We start from the raw sequence: 16,384 nt of genomic DNA, 5'->3' as shown, positions 1-16,384 counted from the left end.
ACCCGGTTATTCACGGTGCAAACTGCAGGGTGTGACTCCACTGCTCAATTCCCCTTTTCTCTTTCAAAACCAGTGAGTAAGAGCTTAAAGATCTCGCCCTCTGGGAACGATTTCAAATAAGCCTTGTTCCTCTGAGCTGTTAATTCAGAGCCCGAAATTGGAGTCTCTATAAATCTTTCATGAAGGTATCTAACGAACTTCTTCTCTCCAAGTTATAATTTGGCAGAGCAAAACTGTTTATCCAGCTGGAATAAATCCCACTGCCAAGGTTTTTTGGCACCGAACTTTTTATATCAATGCAAACCCAGTAGTCGACACATGCAGGGGCTGTACTTGCCATCAGAAGTCCTGTTCCAGCTGATAATAACAGATTTTTATCACTGAGATGGAAGGGAATTCCAGATTCTCAGTTAATTTGCCACATTCAGCATGAAGGATTAAAGTCAATCTCCTAAATTACTTGATAGAAAAAAAAAGAAACAGACAACTTTCAACTAATGATTTACTTTGGAGATTTTAGAATTTAAGGAATAGATTGATCAATAAGTTGATCTAGGCATACTCTGCATTGTCTTAGTCTTGTCCATTTGATATGACAGCAGAAACTTTCAGATATCAGCTCATGTCAAAATATTTTGCTGCCTAAATTCCTGTCACGTTTTCTTACAGCCATCAGTCTTCAAGGAAAACAGATTTCTCTGTCACCACAGACTCTCATTTTCCCAAAATAATCCTTTCTTTTCTGTTAAGGTAATTGCGCGCTGTAATTTGTAGCATTTTGCTAAGAAACTTCTTGTATTTTGTTCTGGGAAACATTTGCTGCCAAGCCTGTAAATCCTGAGGGGATTTAGGTGCTGAGGTGGTGTCACTCCCCACCAGAAGAGACAGTTTGGGATATCCAAACGAGGTGTTCCCTTTTTTCCCTTTTTTTTTTTTTTTATCACTCAGCTTTGGTGTCTCTCACTGTAATCAGACACCTGGAAGAACAAAATCAGTTTACATTTGTGTCCAGCTGATTTAAAGAGGAGCTTCCATGGCCTGCAGAGTTCGAGGCCAAAGGGCTTCAGGAGAACCGGGCTCGTAATGCCTCGTCGTGACTCAAGCAGCAATCATTGATTGATGCTATTTTCCAGCAGTGTCCTGGCAACAAAGCACTGCTCCTGCTGCCGAGGGGATGAGGCGCTGCTCATCCTTAGGGAGCTCAAAAATAACTCGCATAAAAACATCAAGGATCGGTAAGAATGGTCAGGCAAGTTGAGCTGCCGTAAGAGAAGCAAATCCAGACCTCCGCAGCTTTTTTTGAAACATCAAAGTGTCACCTGGAAAACTGGAGCGCGTTAAAAGAAATAAAGGATGGGTGTGTGCATGAAAAAAAAAAAAGTGGGCAAATTCCACTGCGCTGACACCTGCTGCTTTCATGATTCGTTTTTCCTCCTTTCCAGCCCCTTTGGCACTCGGTGGTAAAATGGAAAGTGCTGTTTGCCTTCTGCAAATACCTCATAAAGCCGGGATTTTCACTTCAGGCTAATCTGAGGGTCAGAGAACTGAGTCAGCTTTTGCCAGCTCTTCCTTTTATTGCTATTTTTTTAATGCATTCCGTGGGCTGTAAATTGCTTTTGCCATTGCAGAGGTGTTTAGCACCAGCATTGTGGGGTTCGTAGGACTTTTTTTGGCTCCGCTATCACAACTCCAAAGACTGTTCCAGGTTTCTAAAAAGGCCAGTGCTATTCCAGGTTGGTGGTGAGATTTTTTTTTTTTTTTTTTATTCCATGTAAAACTGGTTTTAAAATCTCAGGGATTGTACAGCACATGGCTATAGGAGGGGAGGTTGTCAAAGGGCCAGGAAAGTAGGGTGAACCATTCCAAATAACTGAATAACAAATAATGTCCTTTCCAAACAGCCAGGATCCCTGCTGAGTCATGAACCTGCACATAAAACAGCTCCCAATTAAATGCTTTATTTCCATTTAAAAGCCCCACTATTTTGGTGATTATTACAGGCTCTGAAGCCCAAAACTATAATAGGAAAAGAAGGGTAAAACCCAAACGTACTGTGGGGACTTTTCTAAAAGACGTGTTTGTAAAACTGGGGAGGTTTATTAATGACTGTAACTGTGACACAAAATAAGCCGCTGCTCCACACTCCATGAGGATGGCAAGCAGACCAAGAGCACCTCAGCCTTCCCCTCATGGCTGATCCCGTGGATCCTGAGGGAGCTGGGGAAGGGAATGGAGCCCCAGGAGGGGCTGAGGGAGCTGGAGAAAAGGAGGCTCAGGGGGGACCTTGTGGCTCTGCACAAGTCCCTGACAGGAGGGGACAGCCCTGTTGGGCTCGACTCTCAGGGAACAGGGACAGGCGGAGAGGGAACGGCCTCAGGGGAGGCTCAGGGTGGACACCGGGAGGCAATTCCCCATGGGAAGGGTGGTGAAGCCTTGGCAAGAGCTGCCCAGGGAGGTTTGGAGTGCCCATCCCTGGAGGTGCCCAAGGAAGGGCTGGAGGTGGCACTCAGTGCTCTGAGCTGGGGGCAAGGTGGGGATCCGTCACAGCTTGGACTTGACGCTGGAGTTTTTTCCAGCCTCTGGGATTCTGCGATTCTGTGCGACTGTTCTGGAGTGACCCCCGTGTACACGGACAAGGCGGGGCAGGGACAAGGCGGGGCAGCCGCCTGCCCCCCACACAACATGGCGGGCACGGCCCCTCAGGCGCCGCTGCCACTCAAACCCAGCCAGCCAATCAGGGGCTGCGGCTGCCGCGGAGGAGGCGGGGCTTTTCCGGTTGGCGCGCGTGCTGTTAGGGCGGCGGAGGGATCCGGGGCGCGCGGCGCGGGGCTGTGCTGCGGCCCTTCCCAGAAGTGACGCAACCGCCCGGGCCGGCCCCGTGGCCGCGTCCCGCGTTGTCGCGACAGCGGGGGCATGTCGGGACATCCCGGTCTGGCCGGGAGCGCTGGGGACACTGCTGGCGCCGCCGGGGCGGCGTTCGGGAGCGCGGTGTCCCGGGGCTGCGCCGTGCGCGGCCGCCGTGCTCTTCCGCGCGTCTCGCCATGTGGGAATGTTTCCTCATTTATTGTGAATTTATTCACTAAAACGGCAGGAACTGGTTTTTGTTTTTCCTTAATAAATGAAGCTGGAGGTAGCTTCCCCCTGAACGTTTCCAGTCCGCCTTTTGCCAATAATAACCCACACTCGCCTTATTTTTAGTCAAACTTACGGAATTTTTTTTTCCCCATGTGACATATTCCGAGCACCAATAACCCTTAAGACAGGGCTTGGATCCAGGATCTCGGGTTAACCACCGATGTGGTATTTCTGTATTGTACGTATCCATTCTGTACCGTGTCTCCGCCCATGGCAGGGGCTGGGCTGGATTGCCCCGGACAGATCCTCTCCAGCCCCAATGACTGCGGCGACTCCGGGCTTACACCGCTTTATCCAGCGCCATTCCCGCTCCCTCCGTTATTCTGCACCGCTTCACACCCTGTCCCGTTCCCGAGTCCTTGTCCCGGTACCGCTCCCGTTCCTGCATTTCTGTCCCGATTCCCTGCTTGCTGTGCCTGTCCTGTTCTTGTTCCCTGCCCTGTTCCTATTTCTGATTCCCGGTCCCGTTCCCATTCACATTCCCGGTTCCCTGTCCCGTTCCCATTCACATTCCTGGTCCCTTGTCCCATTCCCGGTTCCCTGTTCCGTTCCCTGTCCCTGTCCCATTCCCGGTTCCTTGTCCCATTCCCGGTTCCTTGTCTCATTCCCGTTCCCTATCCCGTTCCCGTTCCATTTTCCCATTCCCGGTTCCCGGGCGTGTCCCGCGGACTCTTTTTTCCCGCCGCCCCCCGCGCTCGCTCGGCGCTGGCGCGTGCGTCACGCGCGGGGCCGCGCAGTCGGCGCGCGGCCGCCGCCGGGAGCGGAGCCGGACCCAGCGCGCCCCGTTCCGCCGCCATGGCCGCCGCGCACCCGGGCCCCGCCGCGCCCGCCGCCCCCGCCCCGCCGCCTCCCGCCGCTCCGGGCATCCTCATCGGCGACCGGCTCTACTCCGAGGTGTCGCTGACCATCGACCACTCGCTGATCCCAGAGGAGCGGCTCTCGCCCACCCCTTCCATGCAGGACGGGCTGGACCTGCAGTGCGAGACCGACCTGCGCATCCTGGGCTGCGAGCTCATCCAGGCGGCCGGCATCCTGCTGCGGCTGCCGCAGGTGAGGCCCTTGCCGGGGCTTCCAGGGGGGCAGGGGAGGAAGGGAAGGGAAGGGCGGGCGCCGCCATTGTGGCGGCGGGAAGGGCGTGAGGCGGCGCGGGGGGGGGGCGGCGGTGCCTCACACAAAATGGCGGCGGCTGGGCCCGGGCACTGACTCGCCTCCTTCTCCCTCCTCCTGCTCTGCCCTCACAGGTGGCCATGGCGACGGGGCAGGTGCTGTTTCATCGGTTCTTCTACTCCAAGTCCTTCGTCAAGCACAGCTTCGAGGTGAGCGCGGCCCCCCGGGGGCACCGGGGGAGGGCGGCTGGGGGCGGCCACGCGCCACACAGGCCGCTCGCTTCGAGCCTGGCGGATTTGCTTCTTTAGAGTTGCGTAATTCTCGTTTTTATCTGGACTGAAATTTGTTTGCCTAACGGAAACGGGGCTTCTTTTCAGATTGTTGCCATGGCTTGCATCAATCTCGCGTCCAAAATCGAAGAGGCGCCTCGTCGGATAAGGGACGTGATCAACGTGTTCCATCACTTGCGGCAGTTAAGAGCAAAAAGGTAAGATCAGCTTCGTTATGAGCATAAGCACCTGTTACCACTAATCTACGCTGCAGTTCTCAATTCACAGTATTTTTCCAGGCTAAGTTCAACGACCTAAAATTGAGAAGGGAGTGCCCGTTGGCTGCTGTGTAGGCAGTACAGTGCAATCTCGGCCGCTTCTGCTTTTGTTCCCTTGGTAGACGCGTTTTCGTTGTTGATTTAGCTACGAGTTATGATTGGCAAGTATCGGTTCTAGTTTTAGCACCACGGTTGTAGTTTTAGGTACGTTTGTTGATCTTTTGATGTCTTGTAGTTGTTGTAAGGTAGTCTTAGGTGTGAGTGGCCGGTCAGTGAGTTGCTGTGCATTCTCCAGTTTTTTAGCCGTACTCAGCAGTCCTGAGGCTTTTTTCTCGTTAGTCTGTGCCTGCCCGAGTGTGGTTGTGGTGCTGAGAAAGTACCTGTTAAAAAGAAGCTGAACTTTGAGTCGTGACAATGTTTCTTTTTAGAATAAGCCGGTTTAGAAAGCACCTGAGAAAAGGCCTGGTGTGGCCGGCAGTGTTTGTTTGCAGCTTTACCGGTGAGGAACGTGTAGCTGAGTCTGGGAGGCTGAGGGCGTTTTTGGATGCAGAAAGGAAGAGCTGCCTTGTTCTAGTGCCTGCACAGGTGCAGTGGAGCTCCCCTGGCCCTGGTGGGGTAGAGCTGTCCCAGTTCTGAGCGTCTAACGCTGCCCTTTGTGTGTAAAGCACCGATTTTTCACGTGTAAAGCAAACAACTGATGCATTGAAAAGAGAAAGGCGTGGTTGAAGGGAAGGAGTTCTCTAGGTTGCTGTTAAACACAAAATCTCCTTAATTCTGTCGGGCAGCAGTGTCACAGTCTGGGATTGGAGGCTTCAGCTTTGCTTCTGGTGCCTGATTGCTTAAAGTTTCAGGCACTCCGTAGTTACAGAAGGATTTTGTTTTCAGCTACAGTGTTAAATTCAGCCTTTATTTCCCTGCTCTGTGTCACCAAGTGACAGCAGGAGTTTAAACTCGTGTTGTGCAAGCTTTTCTGAGGAACAGAGTAGAAATCCCTTAGGGAAGCCAGCTGTTTGTTGGTGTCTTTATCCTGGTTGTGCTTCTTTTGAAAAAGCTTTGGCCACTTTCCTGATGGTGTTGTCCTAGTTAGTTGTAGATCCAAGAAGGAAGAGTTGGTGTTGCACGTTGGAATTTAGCTTTGTTCTGTCTGGCCTTTAAGCTGTTCTCCCCGACGGCCCTGAGAGAGCTGTGTGAAGTTATGCCAGGTGTGAATTCAGTGGGATTGTCTTCCACAGTTATTAAGGGAGTCTGGTTGTTGGAATTGCTGGAGCAGGCTCAGTGATTAGTAACGTTCTGGCCTCCATCCAGGCAGTGAAGGTTCATTAATCATATGCCTCGCTTTTCTTTGCAACGAGAATACAAACTAGTTGTTTCTTTGTGCTCTTGTGAAGGATCAGAGAAACTGAACTTAACCTGTGAATTTAAATCTTTCCAGCTAGCCTGTTCCAAATCCCAACTTGTGCATGTTACGTGGTGCCTAAAAGTGCATCATGTCCAGAGAAATCGTGCACTGCTACCCATTATTTTCGGGAGAAATGGGTATTGTTGCTCTGCGATTCTGAGTGAATCTGCATGAAAATAACCTTAAAAACGCTGCAGTCTGACATTCAGACTTGCACACTCCCCCTCCCCACCCCTTTTTTTTTTTGTAGCAAGCAGGATGTAAAACGTTTTTCTGTACTTTTTACAAGCTGACAATTCCATCACCTGTACACGTTATTAACTTCAACTCTTTTTTCCCTTGCAACCGACTATACAGCGACCAGCTACATTTACCAAAGCCTGGGTGATGTGGAGTGGTACATAAAGATGAAGCTGTCGTCATGGCAACAGTGAGTGAAGTATGGAAAATCCCCAAGGAGAAGCCAGTGCTCTGAGCATAGGTCACTGGAATCGGGGGACTAACAGGTTGGCCGCTGGTGAACCATTTGGAAGAACTCCTGTATCTTGTTATAAGCTTTTTTCTTTGCTGTCCAGGTTTTTAGAATACTAGCTTGACCTTTTTTTTATTTTTATTATTATTATTATTTATTTTGAATTTTTTTTACTGAAGCTAACACTTAGGCTGTAGTTAGTCTCTCACACACAACCCAGAACTGAAAGAGGCTGCTGTACTTTCTTTTTTTTAGTCTTAGCATTTCTGTTAACTGAAGCTCTTAACCTGCACACGAATTTGGGGTAGTTTGGGTAGGCTTTGCTTTCTTTCTTAACCAGTTTTGGGTTCTTAGTTCCACTTTCTGGCTCTGTATAACTGCAGTTTGAACTCACAGTAAAACAAGGGTACAGAAGTCTTGATTTTGTACATTTTTACCAATTATTGATGTAAGCAGTCCCTTCTATGTACCTGTTTGCAGAACTGGGAATTGCATTGGAATTTTCTTTTTATGAGACATGTAGTCAACTGAGGTGGTATTTCTAATGCTGAGAAGTAAGCAAAAGCTAAATAAGTGTTTTGGACAAGTATATTTTCTTTGGGATCTTTGACGAGCATATGTGATGTAGAACTGCATGTAAAAATGTTTGTGTGCATGGAGAAAAGCTCGTACTGTGGAAAAAACTGCTTTTTAAATAACTGTGTGCCAAAACCTCTCTGTTCTGAGCAAAGTGCAACTGTTGTTTAACGTATAGAATGTAGTTTGAAGTTGATTTTATTTCTTTGAACTGTGCCTGAAAGCTGCAGAAGGTCCTGAGACTGGAAATGTGACTTGTGTGGTGCTGTAATCTCACATGGTGCTTTTTTGAGGTGCTCAGTCAGCTGTTCCTCACTCAGGGGCCCTGCAGTGGGGCTGCATTAATGACACGCATTCTTAGTGCCTTCACACTGCCTACAAACCTGTGCTGCTTGTGGGTGTGATCCTGGAGACAAACAGAGAACTGGGGCTCTTTTACTGACCAGCACAACAGATCTCTGCTCCTTGAAATGAGGTGCTGGTGCTCTGCTGTACCTGTCACAAGTGCTTTGCTCGTAAGGAACAAAATTCCACGCAGGGCACGGCTCCTCCAAGGATTAGTCATGCCAAAGACATCAAAGTTTCATATTACACCAAACAAAGCTGCGGCTCTGTGGAAAACTTAGGTCTCGTTTGCCAGAGTGATTTTGAAAAAGGTATTTGTAATTTATTTATTGTTACAAACACATTACAGTGCGTGTTAATCTTCTGGGTTGTTACACAATCTAAATCCCAATCAGGTTTTGCATCTGAAGTGTTGGATTGACTTCCCAGAGGGGCCACTGTGTGCTCTGTTCTTAAAGATAAAATCTTGTCTGGAGCTCTAGTGCTGGTCTGTAGGAACAGATTCCAAGTAGGAACCTGAACACTTCTTGGCTATACAGGGCTTGAGCTTATATTTCATTTATAAGCTTATAAATTCTATTTCTCTGGTTTGTTGCTTGGCCCTAAGATAATTACTGAACTGAGAATTAAGTGCAGTAAATGCGCTGGCAAAGTTCCTCTTTTTTCTTAGTAGAAAACTAAGAAGCTTTTCAAAGGGGAATTTCTGAAGTTTCTAACTTGTAAAGAATTGTTTACCAGCATTGCAGAGTTAATGGCAAAAGTATTAAATTGGTGACTCAATGCAGTGGAGAACCTGACTTGTGCCAGTAACAAGGTGCAGTAAACCCCTTAAATCTGCAGATTTTTTTTTTCCATGAGTGGATAAAAGGCTGTGTCTGTTTGGATAAACTGGTTTTCCTGACTTCCTTAGGGCTGTAGGACTTGTGACCAGAGCAGTGTGGGACAGCAGAGTAAAGCAAAGCACACTTGGCATTTTGGGTTTCCTGGCCCTGTGGGACGTGGGCCAAGTGTGAACTGTTGGTGCTGATCGTGTGGCCCTGTGCAAGGACAGTGAAAACTTAAAATACAGCAAAGGCTCCCGTCTGTCCTGCTGCTCTTGGAGCCACCTGAACTTCCTTCCAGAGCTCTCAGGGAATGCAGGGACATGTGCACAGTGGTGGGTGATCCTGACTCCACTGCAGATTATTTTAATAGATAATTCATGGCTGTCCTAAGTGTTTAACCTGAGATCTCCCACCTGTGATGAAACTTTCTGCTGACAGCCTGGACTGCTGAGCTCTGCTCTGCACATCCTGTTAATCCCAGTGACCTCCAGATGGAATTGTGGAGAGCAGTACTAAAGGAAGTGTTACCAACACCAGTGAAATTGATGGGAATGAATTGGGAGTGAATCAGCTTCACTGATGGGAAGAACTCAGCCTGGTTGTTCCACTGTCCCATTCCAGAGCACTGTGTTCAGCCTGTCTCTGCAGTGCTCAAGTGTTCAGGCACAATCAGCTCCTCACTCAAGTAGTTACCCTAAAGAAAAGCTTCTCAAACTTTTCTCTTTCAGTTAATTTGTGGGGAGAAAAGAAAAACAACCAACCATAAACAAAAGAAAAAAAAATCTCACAATTTTGGGTTTATTTAGAGGAGCTGAAATGAGAAACTTGGTAAAACTTGCCCTGATGAGTGAGAGTAACAGTTAACTAGAGAAGTTACTCTGCTGGAACATAGAAAACTTGGCATTTTCTGTAATGAGACAGTGCTGGAATTGCAGGTCCATCCTGGCATTCATTCCAGAGCTGGGAGCTGCATCTCAGCCCCTTGAGAAGAGCAGGGACAGCTCATGCCTCAGAGACGTGGTGATACAACAAGGTGCTTTTGTTAGAGGAGTTTGTTGTGCCCTTTGCCCAGGGCCATCGGTGCCTGTCCAGGTGACTGCAGAGGTCGTGGCACAAACTGGATTATTCCAGCTTTGTCATTAAATCAACCCTTTCCTCCTGGAGTGGGAACTTTGGTTTTTTGAGTGTTTTTACTGTCCTGTGACCTATCAGGAAAGAGAAGTGAGATCCACTCATGGAATTTGCAAGTTGGCAGCGAAATATTTTGTCTGATACAACAACAGCTGTATTTTGAATCCACTTTGCATTACTTCTTTTTTTTTTTTTCTTTCGAAGGTAACATAAAATAAATGTCACCAGTGCTTGGGGTGTGTCGTGTACACAGACTGGTTTGTTTGAGCATAACGAGCTGCAAAAACATAATTCTGCTTTGGAAAGCACATGGAATGTGTGAGGCATGTTACAGGGCAAAAGCTGGTCTGTCTTCAGGAGGAAGTGGATTAAAATATCCCCTGTGGAATGTTGAAAGGTCAAGTCTAAGCACGGACCAAGCAAAGAATATGGAGTGTGACACTTGTGCATCAGAAGGTTCTTGTGATTAAACATGCTCTGGGCAGTTCAGGGGTTGGATTTGGAAGGAATTAGGATTGACAGTGCTGGAGTTTAAAATCTCTCTCTGGAGTGAGCTGCTGTTTTGTAAATGCAAACAGCAGCAGGATCATCCCTGGTACCACTGGAGAGGGGAGCAGGCCCAGAGTCCCAGGCAGATCCATTTCCCAGGTTCATTCTGTGCTTCACTCAGCTTTTCACACACCACAGGGCAGGGCTGGCTTCTCTGAAGGGTGAATCAGCTGCTCTGCAGTGCATAGGAAACTGCAATTTCTAGAGCACGAGTTGCTACTTTAATTCCAGTGAGAGAGAGCCCTGTTCTGGCTTCCTTCTGCTGTGAAATCCAGCCTGGCAAAGGACTCCTCCTGCCACCTCTGCCACGGAGAGGAAAAGTTCTTGGGAGTGTCCCCATCAAGCCAACTCCTTCCAGCAGCTGGAGCAGTGCAGTTTGCATACACAGGAGCAGAAGGTTTTTGTTTTGTTTTGGTTTTTTTTTAATCTCAGCCATCTAATCTGTAGCTAGCCAAAAGCAGCAACTAAACTAGTTTATCTAAACTTGGACAGCACAAGATTAATGCTTAAACTTGCTTGCAGGAGTTGAAAACCGGTTTCTGTTGCCATTAGTTGGTTGGAAGGGAAAACAGAGTTGCCGTTGGTTTTGGATATGCAAAACAGTTTTGATTTTATTTCTTGCAAACTATAGGACTCCAAGCCCCCTGATACTTGATCAGAACTACATAAACACCAAAAATCAAGTAATCAAAGCAGAAAGGAGGGTACTGAAGGAGTTGGGATTTTGTGTTCATGTCAAGCATCCTCATAAGGTGAGTTCTCAATGATAATGTAACTGTAATTCTTACTCTGCCTTGGTGGCATCACTGGGAGCTGTGGAACAGGAAACACAGGAGTCAGAATGACCTGAACTCTTCTCTTTATTCTCCTGTAGTTATTAATTCTTTTGCCAGGGTACTTGGGCGAACAGCTGTGTTGATAAAAGTCACTTCCCTGGGAAAGGGTAAAGGTGGCTGGTTTGAAAATGGTGGAGAAGTAGTGAAATAAAGAATTGTCTGAATGTGATGGGGTGACAGGAGAGCTTAGAGTGTGTGCTTGGAGAAGAAGTATTGCTTGGGCATACTGTTTGATTTTATTTCTACATATGTATATATTTACTTCCTTACTCCAGCTTTATGTGTTGAAACTGAGTCTTTTTTTCTCTTTCCCCCCTCTCCTTATTCCTCAGATCATTGTTATGTATTTACAAGTCCTAGAATGTGAACGTAATCAAACCCTGGTACAGACAGCCTGGTAAGTTGCTCTTTTCCATTCTTTTCCTAGCCAGGAAAATAGTAACAGAAATAACAAGCCTGCTGATCCCTATGAACAAAGCAATGAGATGTAAGTTACCACCCAAACACGTTTTGGACCAAATCTCGTGGTGCTTGTTTCTGCTTACTATTTTCATGGCTTGATTCCAGCGCAGCGATGGAGAACTCAATTTAACTTTGTTCTTTTTTCTACTCTTTGATTGAAGGGTAGTCCCTGCTGGTAAGTCATAGAGCTCTGCCCTCTGCACCTCAGCCCATGACCTGGGGATGGCTGCTTTGGCTGCCCTTCTCTCCAGCCAAGCCAGTGCAAGCCTCAGCGAGTTCACTGCCGTCACCCAAAGCCAGCGGGCAGCACCTCCTAGTTCTGTCCTGGCGCCAGGATTTGTATATTTTGGTTCTAGAAGTAACTGTTACGACTGTTTCTCAATGTCTTTGTTGCCTACCTGCTGTATGTTTAAAAGGACACGTGGGGGACGATTCTGCCGGCGTTTTCTTGAGTTGATTTAACATTTAAAAACTTGAGTTTAACTGAGGGTGACAGTGCATGCAGCATGTTCGCTTAGCAGCCAGGCTGGGCGTGGGGGTGTAGAGTCCTCACTGACTGACTGCCGGTCTCTCTCCCATGTTGGGAATTTAGAAATCCAAGGAGCTCTGCTGTTCTCTGCAGCTCTGGGCACGTGTTAGGGGCAGTGCCAGCCCTGTGTAACCACAGGAGCTCAGGGGCCCACTTCTGTCTCACACATCTTTTCCAACACTCAGTGAGCAAACGGGGTGCATCTCCCTGGATGGAGTTAAAGTGACTCCAAGCACACAAAATTTAAATGCAGTCGGAGTTGTTTGAACTCTGCAGGTTGCACGTAGCCTCTGGATAATGGTAGGTTGAAAGTACGCCTTGCTCCTCTGATGGCTCTTGAATTCTACATTAATTTTTAAATACAAACCCATTGATTTTTAGGACAATCAGCTGGACAGATGCAAAGTACTTGTTAAATTGCAACTCAGTGGACACTTCCCAGTGTAATTTAACCTAGAAAGTGGCCCTACCACACAGTAAATGTGTGGATTTACTGCCACACATTATTGCCTTGGGGTTTAAAACACTGGCGGTGGTGCACACTGTCCCAGAGTGACACACATAAACATCCAGCACAACCCGAAAGAAATCACACCTTTAATGTAACAACAGAAAAAATAATAAAGTCAATTGAGTCTCCAGTATTGTTATCCTCTGAAAGAGAAGCAGGCTGGAGTTCCAAACTGTGCTGCTTTGTGTTTTTAGGAACTACATGAACGACAGCCTGCGGACGAACGTGTTTGTTCGCTTCCAGCCGGAGACCATCGCGTGTGCGTGCATTTACCTCGCTGCTAGAGCCCTGCAGGTGAGCCCTGGCTGCACTCAGCTCTGCCCCTCAGTGCTGCTGCTCTGCTTCCAAGGGAATTCATGGAAATATTTCAACAAAACCTGACCTGAAATCTCCATTAAGCTTCTCCTTGCTTGATTTTCAGATCCCGCTGCCTACCCGTCCCCACTGGTTCCTGCTCTTTGGCACCACGGAAGAGGAGATTCAGGAGATCTGCTTAACAACCCTGAAGCTTTATACCAGAAAGAAGGTGAGTTTGACATCTTGGTGTTGCTGCTTGATGCTCAGTGCAGCTTGAGCTGAGTTATGGTTGTCCAGGAAAGTTTGGGAATGCCTAATACAGATGTACTAATGGGAAAGGGCTTCTCTAAGGAGAGAACAAATTCTGGAAGTTACATTACTGGGCAGATCATTAAAAGCTAACTCAGTATCTTTCAGAAATGAGATGAAATATGAATTACATTAGTTCAGCTTCTTACCTGGTTGTTACTTCCACAGCCCAATTACGAATTTCTGGATAAAGAAGTAGAAAAGAGGAAAACTGCACTACAGGAGGCAAAACTGAAAGCAAAAGGTTTAAATCCAGATGGAACTCCAGCACTCTCAACACTGGGTGGCTTTTCTCCTGCATCCAAACCATGTAAGTCTGTTTCCTGAACAGAAAAACCTTTTTTTGTTCGGGTTTTTTTTTTTTATAACATTTATTTTAAAACCAGTCTCAAAACCTTAAAACCATATTAGAAAGAAAAATGTTTTACTCCATATTTCCCCAGATAAGAGAACGAGATATTAATAATATGCACCCTTAAGGGAGTGAGATAATGAAGCAGGAGTTGCTGCGTGTTCTGTGATGTGAAGAGAGGCTTTTTGGATTTAATTTGGGGGTGCCACTATAGCCTTCATGGCCCTTTTTGCAGCAGGTATCTTGTTAAAATTCCTTCCCCCGGTTGTTTTTAATGTACTTGGCAACTGTTTGGTGCAGTGAGGGCAGACAGCTGGTGGGCAGGAAACAGAAGGGAGAGGCCAGCACTGCCTTGGCATCAGAGGGAATGAGATGGAACATGGATTTTGGGCTGGCCAGGCCATCTGAACTCTCCTGGTTTCTCCTGAAGAGTCCTGACTTTTCAGAGGTCTTTGGGCAGGGCAGTGTGAATTTCTCACAGAACAAGGGAAGAGTTTTCTGTGAGGAGGGAGCCCAGGTTGGAAGAGTTTGGAAACAGGAGCTCTGGTGGGCTTAACAACCCTTCCATGAAAGGTGAATCCATCTCTGGAGAGACAGACTGACATATTAACTCCATACTTTTATTTGTTACTCATTTATATTTGTGCTGTTGTTGTAAAGATGAAATCTCTCATTTTGCTGGGCAGGCTTAGTCCTTTCTATAGCATTGGAAATAAATGCCAAGGTAACAAGTTCCGTATTGTCGGGCACAAGGGCAGCTTCTGTTTTGTACCTTTTGGCCCCAGGTTAGCATGGCTGTGTGCTCTGAAGGTCTCAGTGCTGTTCCTCCTTCATGAGCAGAGGGTTTCCCCACAAATATCCCATTCCAGGAGTGAACACAAATGGAGAGATGGGATGAAATAATAGATGTGGAGTTCATATCTACACCTAGTGCAAATCCTGGTGCAGGTACCTGAGAGATGTACAGTATGTTTATGACAAAGGATGAAAAAAGATCTAATTTTGAATTAATTCTTAGCTTCCCCAAGAGAAGTAAAAGCTGAAGAGAAATCTCCAGTGTCCGTGAATACCAAAACCATTAAAAAAGAGCCAGAAGAGAGGCAGCAAACCTCAAAGAGCCCTTACAACGGGTAAGTAAAACTCTCCTGACTTGTATTTGAGCAGAAACGCTTTCAGCTGAAGTGCAGGGAGCTCCTCCTGCACTCGTGAGTGGTGTGGCAGTGCCTGAGCAGTTTGGTTTGTGCCCTGCAGGCTGAGGAAGGAGAGCAAGAGAAGCCGCAGCAGCAGAAGCGCCTCCCGCTCCCGCTCCCGGACAAAGTCCCGCTCCCGCTCCCACAGCGCCCGCAGGCAGTGAGTGGGCTGGGGCTGCTCTGGGGGTGCTGGGCTGGGACAGGGCATTCCAGCAGGGCTGGGCACTGCCCAGAGACAGGGGCAGCACAAGGGGGAGGCTGGCCATCACTTCAGGCTCTCAGGGTTAGGTGTGGAGCAGGAGTTCAGGCTGTAAAATTCACCTGTGTTAACTGCCCTGTGCCTGCGTAATCTATGCTGGGCTCGTGTTAGTCTTCCCAAGGATCCCATTCCAAGTCTCTGGGAGCACAGTGCCCTTGGGAGGGGAGGGAAGTGCTCCAGGTGTGCAGCCTCCTTGTGTCAGTGCTCCCTGGTGCAGTGCCTGGGCTCCTCAGGGCTCTGCCCCTCTTGTGCTGCGGGAAGAGAGGGTTGAAGTGAGAGCTGCTGGCTTTAGATAGGGGTGTTCTAAGAGTCTTCAGTGTCACAACCAAGTTGCCAGCTTGGATCTCCGTGAAGTCACTGAAGGAAAAAGTCAGCTCCCAATCAGTGATCTGATGTTGACATGGTGGACAGAGGATGCTGTGTTCGGCTTTTAGTTTGAGCTGTTTATTTTCATGTGAGCTCAACTAAGAAGACCCCCAAGAGTGGTTGGGGTTGGAAGGACCTTAAATCCCACATCACTGACCCCAGCCTTCCACGGGGCAGGTTCTGGGACATTCCCTGTCCTCCCTCGGTTATCCCTGATAACTGAGAGTCCCAAAACGTGATTTCTTCCATTAGATTGGGAGCTCTAAGCACTGATTTGTGTTTGCTTTTCCCAGCTACAACAATCGGCGGAGCCTGTCGGGCACGTACAGCTCCCGCTCGCGCAGCCGCTCGCGCAGCCACAGCGGCAGCCCCCGGCGACACCACAACCACGGCTCCCCGCACGCCAAGGCCAAGCACGGCCGTGAGGAGCTCAAGGGCTCAGGCAGGCACGGCCACAAGCGGAAAAAGTCACGCTCCCGCTCGCAGAGCAAATCCCGGGAGCACTCAGAGCCGGCCAAGAAGCACCGGCACGAGCGCGGCCACCACCGGGAGCGGCGCGAGCGCTCGCGCTCCTTCGAGCGCTCCCACAAGGGCGGCAAACACCACGGTAGCAGCCGCTCGGGCCACGGCCGCCACCGCCGCTGAGCCGAGCCTAACTGAGCCCAGCTCAGCTCAGCCGGGGCGGCAAACGCCACGGCCGCCACCGCCGCTGAGCTGAGCTTAACTAAGCTGAGCTCAGCTGAGCCGAGCCGCCACGGACTGCACCCAGCCCCGAGCCACCACGGACTGCAGAGCCTGCAGCAGCTTCGACCCCCCCCAGCTCCTTTTCTAAAAGGTGTAGAAGACTTTTTTTTTTGTTGTTGTTGTTTGTTTTTCTTTCAGGGGGGAGAAAGAAACTGTTACCGACTTTTGCACATAATACCTTAGCAGTATCCCGGAGAGGCGTGGCAAATCGATCAGGTTCACTTGGATGTATTAGAATTGTGTATTGTTTATTGAGCTGAGAACTGGAGAAAGGATTTCTGTAAAAAAAGCAAAACGTACCTTATTTTTATACCAGTCAATTGCAGACGCTTATATTTAAGTATAGTTATTTGTTTAAACATGGTGGAGACTTTCTTACACTGGTTTTAGTCTGCATGTGTTCAAAGATTTTTACAAGAAATAAAATATCAAGCTTTTTTTTTT

At 48.2% G+C, this 16,384-nt stretch overlaps 1 protein-coding gene across 1 annotated transcript; it reads left to right on the top strand.

Annotated features, from left to right (window-relative positions):
* Nucleotides 1-3,915: 3,915 nt before the first annotated feature.
* Nucleotides 3,916-16,384, top strand: CCNL1 (cyclin L1). The gene is made up of 11 exons (XM_066193653.1): nt 3,916-4,185; nt 4,377-4,451; nt 4,620-4,729; nt 10,717-10,837; nt 11,254-11,318; nt 12,618-12,717; nt 12,845-12,949; nt 13,198-13,339; nt 14,400-14,511; nt 14,633-14,731; nt 15,490-16,384. Exons 1-11 carry the CDS (start codon nt 3,931-3,933, stop codon nt 15,839-15,841), a joined length of 1,536 nt encoding a protein of 511 aa, XP_066049750.1. The 5' UTR covers nt 3,916-3,930; the 3' UTR covers nt 15,842-16,384.

The sequence above is a fragment of the Chamaea fasciata genome, unplaced genomic scaffold (assembly GCF_029207755.1).
Source record: "Chamaea fasciata isolate MVZ Bird 193981 ecotype frontalis unplaced genomic scaffold, bChaFas1.0.hap1 SCAF_11, whole genome shotgun sequence".
Lineage (NCBI taxonomy): Eukaryota > Metazoa > Chordata > Aves > Passeriformes > Sylviidae > Chamaea > Chamaea fasciata.
The sequence above is the reverse complement of the archived record's forward strand: the minus strand, read 5'-3'. Positions and strand labels throughout refer to the sequence as shown.